At 46.5% G+C, this 10872-nt stretch overlaps 1 protein-coding gene and 1 long non-coding RNA gene across 2 annotated transcripts; one reads left to right on the top strand and one right to left on the bottom strand.

Moving 5' to 3' along the window:
- Positions 1-142: 142 nt before the first annotated feature.
- On the top strand, positions 143-3110 carry Ccn1 (cellular communication network factor 1). Its single transcript, XM_006984741.4, has 5 exons — positions 143-405; positions 714-927; positions 1269-1616; positions 1738-1946; positions 2158-3110. The coding sequence occupies exons 1-5, from the start codon at positions 343-345 to the stop codon at positions 2458-2460; spliced, it is 1137 nt and encodes a 378-aa protein (XP_006984803.1). The 5' UTR covers positions 143-342; the 3' UTR covers positions 2461-3110.
- A 6469-nt stretch (positions 3111-9579) lies between these two features.
- On the bottom strand, positions 9580-10584 carry LOC143274013 (uncharacterized). The gene is made up of 2 exons (XR_013052417.1): positions 10304-10584; positions 9580-9828 (listed from the first exon to the last, which is right to left on the bottom strand). It is a non-coding gene; the product is annotated as an uncharacterized LOC143274013 (long non-coding RNA).
- Positions 10585-10872: the final 288 nt, after the last annotated feature.

Below are 10872 nucleotides of genomic sequence, written 5' to 3'. Positions count from 1 at the left end.
ATGGAGCCAGGGGAGGTGCTTGGCAGCAGCCCGCGCCAACCAACATTCCTGAGATGTTTGAGAATTCTGGAACGCGCAGACAGAGCCGACGTCACTGCAACACGCGGCGCCGAGGCAGGCGGGTATAAAGGGCGGGCTCCCGGCGCCGGGGCAGACCGTGAGCGAGAGCGCCTCAGAGAAGCGCTTGCAACCTCTGTGCCTCCTCCGCCAGAACCTCGAGAGACGGACGCCCGCAGCCTCGGCCCTAGCCTCACCGCGCTCCCGGAGCATCCGATCCCGCTGCTCACCGCCTTGTTGGCTTCTGTGTCGCTGCGCTCGTCCCGGCTCTTTCTGCGCGCCACAATGAGCTCCAGCACCGCCAGGGCGCTCGCTGTCGCCGTCACCCTTCTCCACTTGACTAGGCTGGTGAGTTGGACATGTTTAATCGCCGCTTCCCGGTCCGCCCTCTCCGATCCCTTTCCCTGGGCCCTGATCGTCCACAGAAGCGAAAGTTAAGACTAAACAGTTTGGAGGCAGCTGTTGCTTTAAGCCCCGACGACGTGTCCGGGGGGCCTCTTTCTGGGGCGCAGCCGCCGGGGTGGCCCGGGTGGCTGGACGCGATCTAGACACTCGAGGTGGATGGAGTCCCAGAGCCAGACCCATGCTCAGGGCAGTATAGGCGCCTCTCCCGAGCAATACAAAACAGTCTCACGCGTTTCTTCTCCCCCTTCTAGGCACTCTCCACCTGCCCCGCCGCCTGCCACTGCCCTCTGGAGGCGCCCAAGTGCGCCCCGGGAGTCGGGTTGGTCCGGGACGCCTGTGGCTGCTGTAAGGTCTGCGCCAAGCAACTCAATGAGGACTGCAGCAGAACGCAGCCCTGCGACCACACCAAGGGGCTGGAATGCAATTTCGGCGCCAGCTCCACCGCTCTGAAAGGGATCTGCAGAGGTAAGAGGCTTGTGGTTTGGCCCCTTTAAAAAAAATAATAGTCCCCATAGTCCAGAAGTTTAGTAATTTTGAGACCATGTATGGTGACGCTTTGTTGATGGTAGCTTGGCAGAAAGGCACATGATTTCAGCAGTCTGGAATGCAATTCAGTGTGTCTGGGCCCAACGAAAAGCGCATACGGAAAAGTGATTCCTGACTAACTTATTGTTCAGCTCTGGAGTCTCGGGGGAATTGTAGGGAACTTTACCATACATTGAATTGAACAGCGGAAAATATGTATAAGTTTCAGCCTGTGGCGGCGAATCTTAACCTTCTCCTCTCTCTTTTGGTTGTCTTTACAGCTCAGTCAGAAGGCAGACCCTGTGAATATAACTCTAGAATCTATCAGAATGGCGAAAGCTTCCAGCCCAACTGTAAACATCAGTGCACATGTATTGATGGCGCTGTCGGCTGCATTCCTCTGTGTCCCCAAGAGCTGTCTCTCCCCAATCTGGGCTGTCCCAACCCCCGGCTGGTGAAAGTCAGTGGGCAGTGCTGTGAGGAGTGGGTCTGTGATGAAGACAGCAGCATTAAGGACTCCCTGGACGACCAGGATGACCTCCTTGGATTTGATGCCTCGGAGGTGGAGTTGACAAGGAAGAATGAGTTAATTGCAGTTGGGAAAGGCAGCTCGCTGAAGAGGCTTCCTGGTAAGTGGGAATCGAGCCCTTAAGACCTTGTACTGAAATTCATTCTTGGTCTGCAACTTTGCAGAACCCAGTGTGTGTCAGCATGCCTCTGAGGAGTGTTCCATTTGGGTTATTTTTCTAGTCTTTGGCACCGAACCGCGAGTCCTTTACAACCCTCTGCATGGCCAGAAATGCATCGTTCAGACAACGGCATGGTCCCAGTGCTCCAAGAGCTGCGGAACTGGCATCTCCACACGAGTTACCAATGACAACCCAGAGTGCCGCCTGGTGAAAGAGACCCGGATCTGTGAAGTGCGTCCTTGTGGACAACCCGTGTACAGCAGCCTGAAAGTAAGTTTCTTCAGGGACTTGACCATGACCCCAGCACGTGGGTGGGTGGGATATGAACCTCTCTATTCCAGAAAGAGAAAAGTCCATGATATATTGGAAATAAATTGCCTTTATGAAACCTAATACTATTGGGCTTCATACAGTGGTTAAATGCATCTCTCCCCAAACAACAACAAATCACATTCCTGACTTTCTTTGTTCTTTCTTCCAGAAGGGCAAGAAATGCAGCAAGACCAAGAAGTCCCCAGAACCAGTAAGGTTGAATTATGCAGGATGCTCCAGTGTGAAGAAATACAGGCCCAAATACTGTGGCTCTTGTGTGGACGGCCGCTGCTGCATGCCTCTGCAGACCAGGACCGTGAAGATGCGGTTCCGATGTGAAGATGGGGAGATGTTTTCCAAGAATGTTATGATGATTCAGTCTTGCAAATGTAACTACAACTGCCCACACCCCAACGAGGCATCATTTCGCCTCTACAGCCTGTTCAATGACATCCACAAGTTCAGGGACTAAATGCCTCCTTGGTTCCTAGTGTGGGGTGGATAGAGGAGTGTGAGCATCATGGAGACATGGGTGGGGTGGTGGGGTGAAGGGGCTCATTGTAGAAGGGATGCCTTGCTCATCATTGAGTAGCATTAAGGTATTTCAAAACTGCCAAGGGGGCTGGTGTGGATGGACAATAATGCAGCCGCAGTTGGGGAATACTTCGCTTCATAGTATTGGAGCACGTGTTAATGCTTCATTTTGGAGCGTGTCGTGTGGATGACGTTCTGTTTTCTGTTTGTAAATTATTTGCTAAGTGTATTTTTTTGCTCTAGATCTTTCTCCCCCTCTCGGTTCTACAGTTGTAATAGAGATAAAAAGATGAGTTGTGCCCGTGAAAGCCTTGTTAGTCCTCTGACAGAAGTCAATGAAAGGGCCTCTCATCCCTTCCTGGGGGAGGGGGACACTCTGTGAGTGTCCGAGAGGCAGCTACCTGCACTCTAAATTGCAAACAGAAACCAGGTGTTTTAAGACTGAATGTTTTTTATTTATCAAAATGTAGCTTTTGGGGAGGGAGGGGAAATGTAATACTGGAATAATTTGTAAATGATTTTAATTTTATATCAGTGAAGAGAATTTATTTATGAAATTAATCATTTAATAAAGAAATATTTACCTAATATCTGAGTGTTTGCTGTTCAGTATTTTTAGAAACCATCTAAGTTATCAGGAAAAATTGTTCCTGTCAGTCATTGCAACAGGGTTTTGTTTGGTTTGGTTTGGTTTTTTTTGAGGACCTATGAGTCGAACTACTCTAGGTGTCTTACTTGGATAACCGATAACTCAGGAGAGAAAACTGGACAGTGGTTGTCTTTACACATCTTCAAAGGAAGAATGGTGGTATATAAGACATCAGTTTGGAGAGTGAAGTCTTGAACACAGGGATTGTGCGAAGCATAAAAAAGGAAGCTGAAATTTAATTTGTTAACCTAAAACAATGATTTATTTTCATAAGAACTGAAAGGAAAGCTTAGTTCCCAGCTCCAGGGTGATTCTGGGCGTCATATAAGAAGACATGGGGAAACCTTTTAATAACCTTCGGCCATAACTGCTTGGTTGAAGTGTATTTGAAAAGGTCATTGAGTTTGTAACTTTGTAATTTTTTAATATTATATCTAAAAATTAGGGAAGCTGCTTTAACATTTTACTCTTGGCTGGTATGGGGGTGGGCAGGAATCTTGGGATCTATAGGGTCCCTGGTTAATAGATGAGTTTGAAGCAAAGACTTGTGTTAATCCTAACAAGCCAGCGATTAGGTAAACACGCTACCAAATGCAAAAGAATGTGAGGAATTTCAGTACTTTCCAATCTCTAAAGGACCAGGGCAACCCACCCCCTTCCTTACATTATATTGGTGGCAGAGGGAGCTTTTAGATAGAGTGGGCTATCCAGAGGTCAAAGGCTAGACACTGAGCATTCCAAAAAGAAAGGGCCTGACTGTGAGGCTAGGAGAGGTAGAGACAGCTGCATTAATGTTTGTGAAGAAAAGCCAGTAGCCTGTGTTAGAAAAATCTACATCTTTAGAGAGCGCTGACAATAAACCTTTTATAGAGAGAAGTTTCCTTTCACCATCAGTTCTGGCTCCCATTCAAATCCATAGTGAGATATTTCAGTCTGCACTTGAAGAGAGCACTTGAATTTTTAGACATAAGAAAGTGCTTGGAGGAGTGGGGGAGGGGGACAGCTCTTGGGACTCTATAAGGGAGTTTTCTAAATAGATGAATTAATATTGATGATTTAATAAGGATCTAAAAGAAACACTCCCCGGCATCTGTTTTAGACCTTACCAGATGAATGCTAGGAAAATCTATGGTCACAGGTCTTCCTCTGATTTTGGCAGGATCTTGCCTAAAATACTTCAAATTGTACCTTCTGAACTGTTAGCTTTGCCTGCCCCCCGGCACTGGAGTTTTAAGGTATTTGGGATTTAAACACCACCTGGCCTAGTTGTATCCGCAGTTAAGCTTGTCAGTGTGTGATAATAGTATGTGAAAGACGACAGAAGGATTAGGACTCTGTGGGGCAGTCCTGTTGGACGACATCAGAATCCCTAAGCAAGATTTACTGGTTCCTCGGCATGAATCCTGAGATGCTGCCTCGCATCCAGAGAACCCACAAACGTCTTTGTTGTGCAGAGACCATAGAGTGTGCTGTTGTACGGATCCTTTATAAATGTGTAGGAAGACAGTATTTGTGCAAGGTATCTCAAATGAGAAACAATGTTGATAAGAAAAACAGATGATCTTTGAAAAGTCATTCATCTGGTCCAAGTACTTACGGTGATGACGACAAGATGGGACACGGACCACAAGAATGCTCAATTAGTACAATGATGAATAAAAGCAAATGGTGCCCACTTATTTCAACAGCAAAGTACTACAGAAATATAAATACAGTAATACAGAAAATAGTGAAGAACCTAAGAATAGTTGAGAATCAAATTGCAGTATTCAGACCATATATAAGATCAGCCATGACTGGAGTGGGTCTTGTTCAGTTCAATTATTGTGAAAACAAAAGTCATTGTCTTTACTTACATGGCATGGAAGCTGAATATGTCGGCATGCATTGCGATGTTCATAACAACAACATATTACCAACAACACTAAAGACCTCTCTGTCTTGGTTCTTTTTCCGGGCCAGCCCAGTGATTCTGGGATGGTTGCTGGTAGACTTAAGACCAGAGTGTTATAGAATGACCTCAGAGTCTTAGGCATTCTATGAATTTAAGAAATATTCTATGAGACATGCAGCAGCCCAGAGTGGTCTTCCTGGGATGCTGTTTCATATGAATGCTATGTTCCGGCCATTCCACAAAGAGACGCAACTGAGTCAAAATTAGAAAAGTGTATTTTAGAGTTATTTTTCCAGTAGTGGGAACATATTTGATCTGTTCACAATGTCTTTTCCTAGGCTTCTGGCACCGCTGATAAATCTGTTGAGTAATAATCAGCATGGGTCCAGCACAAGCACAGGACAGAGCAGAGCTGTGTTCTGGGCACGACGACAGGGGACTGGACACAAAGAATCCCACACTAGACTCCGAAGTCCTGTTTTCATCACACTAGCTCTGTCAGTAATCCACTGGGCAATGCTGGGAGAGTGTCTAGACCACTCTGTCACGTGGGAAAACGGGAAAATGGCTTTCAGATTTTGGGGGGGAGGGGCGGTTTTGAGACAGGGTTTCTCTGTGTAGCTTTGTGCCTTTCCTGGAACTCACTTGGTAGCCCAGGCTGGCCTCGAACTCACACAGATCCGCCTGGCTCTGCCTCCCGAGTGCTGGGATTAAAGGCGTGTGCCACCACCACCAGGCCTCAGAATTTTTTTAAAAGATGTATTTTTGTTTTATGTGTATGTGTGCTTTGTATGCATGCATGTATGTGTATCACCTGCATGCAGTGCATGTGGAGGCCAAAGAAGGCGTTGGATCCTCTGGAACTGGAGTTCCAGACAGTTGTGAGCAGGGCACTGAGACAAAACCTGGTCCTCTGCAAGAGCAGTTAGGGCTTTTAAACCCTGCAGCATCTCTCCAGCCCCAAACTTTAAGCATGTGTGTGTGTGTGTGTGCGTGTGTGTGTGTAGGCGGGGATGCCCTAGCCATGTATCATATACTCTCTTTGGTGCATTTTTCTTACACCTCCTAAGCTGTTGCCTTACAGCACATGGACATGTGAAATCAAAACTGTCCAGATCTTTCTATGATTAAATGTACTCACTTCCATAAAGTCTTTAAAAAGACGTTTCCAGAACCCTTTTTACCATCCCACACCCTTAGTTCATGAGGGTCATGGAGGTCGCTGGGCCTCACAATATAGGTCCATACTTTCACCTCACAGAATGCCTCTGAAATCTGTACCTCGCAAACTGTATTGTCCCCAAAGTGGATGCTTTAAGTCAAAACACATGTGAAGCATGATGATGTATGTGTCCTGTGAATAAGATCACGCATTTGTAACAATTTCACTAGTGATGGTTAACAGTCACCTATGGAACCTTACAAAATAAAATTCCATTAATAAATCCTCAAATGTGTGTTGTTTCCGAGTGTTACAGTTCCCACCCGGAATCATACTCATCTACATCAACCCGTTTTCCTTCTGTGCAGACATACACGCCTCGGCCACCACCATCTCTTATCTGAATTAACGAATGGCCTCTTTGCTCACGCCAGCGTGTTTTCCAAAGGTGGATTCGACAACATCGCCTGCCCTTCGTGTGCCTCTGACACAGCCCACTGCTTCTCTCCGTTCTCACAAATACAGCTTACAGTGGAGTTCTGGAGTGACCCCCCCTCCTTTTACAGATGAGCTCAGGAGACTCTGAGAAGCCCAATGCCCCATGAACTGGTCCCAGAGAATGAGTTGACCTGAGGAGGAGCAAGGTCAGGGAACATGTGAGCATCATGACTGTGCATGAGTAAACTATCTAGAAAGGGAACCCTCCTCCCAAAGTCAGGTCAACTGACTGCCTGTGAATCGGTCATAAACTGCCTGAGTCCTTCCCACCATTCCTGACCCACAGGGGGTTGAGAAAACTAGTGTTGCAATTTTAAGGTAGGGAGTTTTGGGTGTGGTTTTATAACAATAGACAAACAAAACATCCATTCTTGTCCTTCAATGATCAGTTCTCTGCAAAAGAACCTGAGTGACTCTAAAACATAAATCAGAGCATGTCAACTTCGGCTTAAAGGATCCAGTGGTGTCCCATTGGTCTTGGAATAAGGCTCAGCTTCTCACTAGGCACAGGGGTCTAGATGTGCAGACTTGTCACAGCCATCTCGGCACTGACCTTTGTATTCTCTGGAAAAAAAAAAAAAAAGCCATGCCAGTAGCTGGAAAGACCGCTCGGTGGCTGAACGTGTGCACTGTTCTTGCAGAAGCCTGGAAGCCAGTTCTCAGTACCCACAATGAACAGCTCACAACGACCTGTAACTCCATTCCAGGAGAGCCAAGGGCAGGGAGAGCTAACTAAAATCCAGGTTCATTCTTAGCAAAGCCCAATTTAGACCACCCCTTTCACAAAGCAATGCTTAGAAAAACAGTTTTTGCTATGGTAATACTTATAAACCCGAGAAAGAGTAGAGATTGCTTCAAATCACTGTGCCTCTCATGCCCTCGCCCCTGCTTCCTCCTGCAATTCTAGTCTGTGTATTTTTTGCAGAGAAGTGCACACCTACTCCATTTATAAAACCATGTCACATTTTCCAACTGACACCGGATAAGTTAATCAAAGATATACAGCACATCCTGAACACAAGCTGAATTTAACTACCTATTTTTATAGTAACCAAAGAGACTGCTGGGTATGAAGGAGAGTTGCTCAGATAACCTAGGGGGCCTGCTTTAGGAGTTTTAAAGAAACAGCTCCAGGTCCTATCTTTACGGATACGCATTTTTCAGATGTGTTTAAGAAACTCCTGAGCGATGGAGGACTGGCTTGTGTAGTTACTTTAGTTACCGGCTAGTCAGGCAGTAGTAGAGGAGAAGGTGGACCTCAGAGGATTTATCATCTGAGCTTGCCCCAGACAGAGGCAACTGGAGCACAGGAAGGCACTTGAGTTCCACAGGGGGCTGGCCATGATACAGGTCCTTGGTTTCAATGTGGCTGACTCCAGGGAAGATTTCCGCCACTTCCTAAAGTTGATTCAGCATTCTTGGGGCTCATTTTAATCATGTCACCCTTCTCCAGCAAATAGAGGACAGTTCTATATATTCCAGAGACTTGCTAGTTAAAGGAAACACATTCAGCCACAACAGGACTTTAAATTTCAGGCTCCCGGGAAAGACTTTCTGAAAGGTCCCTCCTATATTCCAAATTTAGTTTGTTCTTGGACAGTAGCCCATGTCTTTAGTTGACCTCTTGCATTTAAGACGATACTTGGCCATTTAAAATGTTTTGCAATGTTTGGGGTTTCTTGTTGCTATTTTGCCTTTATAAAAGGAAGGCGTGCGGAGACAAATTCCCTATGATTAGAAAGACAGAATGTCAGAAAACCCTCAGTGCTCTCTCTCTCTCTCTCTCTCTCTCTCTCTCTCTCTCACACACACACACACACACACACACACACACACACACACACACACAGAGAGAGACACAGAGAGAAATAGAGAGACAGAGACAGAGAGACAGAGAGACATAGACAGACAAGACAAACAGACAGACGGACACAAATGCACAACTAGCCAGTATTACATAGGTAGTGAACATTCTGGAACTGGGCATCCATTGAACAACAGCAAATCAATAATTCCAAAGAATACGTGGTGTTTACGTTTCCTGCATCTCCCAAATAACTTAGTCTTTGTAATAGTTTCATAGGCCCTCATTCTATAAGTGATGTGACAAAGGTATATTTAAATACTTGGCTTGGTGGGTACTGCTAGATGCCCACTAAACAGCCATGCCTGGTGTCTTTGAGTTCCTGCTTCACCAGCAAAGCCTCAATTTTGATCGAATCTTCTGCCTTTCCAGGAAGGAAATCCCCTGCCTCCACCCTCACCCTTAAGGATTGCATCAGTACTGCCTTAGATCACCATGACTTAATCTCCTCAAGGATACTGAAGGAGAACCTTTGAAGGGAGGGGACACTCTGGAGGAGATCCTTGATAATAAAGAGCTGAGGAGAGGAAATGCCTTTCTTCTCTGCCCCAGGAGAACGGTGGGGTAGCAGTGCGGACCCCTGCACACTCAAATGGACTTGAGCTTCTAAGTCACCCAGTTCTAGCCCCGGGGACCCTCCTGTTGAGTGTGACAGTGAAGCCCTTATCGTTTGGTTAGGCATCTGTTGCTTGCAGGTCAAGCCATCCTAACAAACATATTTGGCTTTGCTTTTCTCTCCCATCCTTCCTTCCTCCCTCCCTCCCTCCCTCCCTCCCTCCCTCCCTCCCTCCCTCCCTCCCTCCCTCCCTCCTTCCCTCCCTTCCTTCCTTCCTTCCTTTCTTCTTTCCTCTTTCCTCTCTTTTTTCTTCACTCTTTCCTCTCTTTTTCTTTCTTTTTTTTTTGAATGCTTATGGAGAGTCATCCTCAAAAGGGAAGAAAGCACTTTTAGATGTGAATGAATGGACACACACACACAAAAATCCAAATATGTAGTGGAAACTTGATTCTTTCATTCATATATAAAGCACATGATGGGTTATGGGCCAACTAGACATGCTTGTCATGGTTTTCATTCATGGTTTTCATCCACAGAGAGCACATGACAGGCTATGGGCCAACTAGATATGGTTGGCAAGCAAGGAAATATTAAAACACGTTCGCTGGTTTGCAGGATGTCACATTTGGCGAAGACTGTCGTGTCTATAAATTATTCTAGTGTGTGGCGGCCTGCCAGAGTACCTGTTGGAAGGAGAGAGGATTTCAGAGACCCTCCACCAGTGACACACGAGAGCTAAGTGTTGAAGAATGAACAGGCATCTTTGGTCAGGGTTTACCTCCATAATTAGAAGATGTCAATGTTTAAAACCCAGGAACATTGTCAGAGTCTACAAATGTAAGAGTCTCAGGCAAGTCCTGAGTAGTAACAGCCATTTTGTATTTTGTTTTTAATGAATAACAAGAGGAAATACAGCCCTCAGAAGGACTGGGAACCTAGGGGAGATACGCCCTGGAAATGGGGTTAGGCCTGTGCCACCCATGGGAGTTGCCTTTAAAAATCCCCCGTCACCGCAGGAATGAGAACTGTCTGCCTGTGAAGAAGGACGGGTTAGCACTGATGCCACTCCCGTGTGCCAGGGTGTCATAGTTGCTGCATCTGCCCCCACGGCAGCCTCAGGATGGCAGGGAGCTTTGTCTCATGGTGACCGGAACTGACCTTCTGGTGATCACTGGAGGCAGACCCAGCGGCAAACGCTGAGAGGATGCGCACTACATATCTGATGCTCTTGTGTTTGGGCCACAGGTCAGAGTCCGGCAGGAAGCTGTCCCTTAATGGCTTCTGGTTCCTCTAGGAGTACTGTGTATGTCCGGCTTTCATGTTCAGAATTCCAAAGCCTGAAGTAATGTGGAATGCCAACAGAGGGGTTCCAGTAGCTCTTTAAACTTCAACTACTCCTCCAGCAGAAAAATAACTACCGCAGTCCACTGGATGTTGATGCCACTGGATGTTGGAGAGGGCACAGAGACACAATGCTACCTTTGTATGGTCAAGCAAGAGCAGCAAAAGGCCCATAGCCCTTGTGTGTTGCGTTAGTAACTGAAGGCTTGGGCTAGAAAGCTGGCTCAAAGGTTAAGAGCACTTATTGTTCTTGCAGAGGACCTGGGTTCGGGTTCTCAGTACTCACATGGGGATTTGCATGTTCGATAATTCCAGTTCCAAAGGATTGGACAACCTCTTCCAACCTCTGCAAGCACTAGGCATACAATGTGGTATGTGTGCATGCG

Source organism: Peromyscus maniculatus, chromosome 6 (genome assembly GCF_049852395.1).
Source record: "Peromyscus maniculatus bairdii isolate BWxNUB_F1_BW_parent chromosome 6, HU_Pman_BW_mat_3.1, whole genome shotgun sequence".
Classification (NCBI taxonomy): Eukaryota; Metazoa; Chordata; class Mammalia; order Rodentia; family Cricetidae; genus Peromyscus; species Peromyscus maniculatus.
This window is presented reverse-complemented; position numbering and strand designations above follow the sequence as displayed.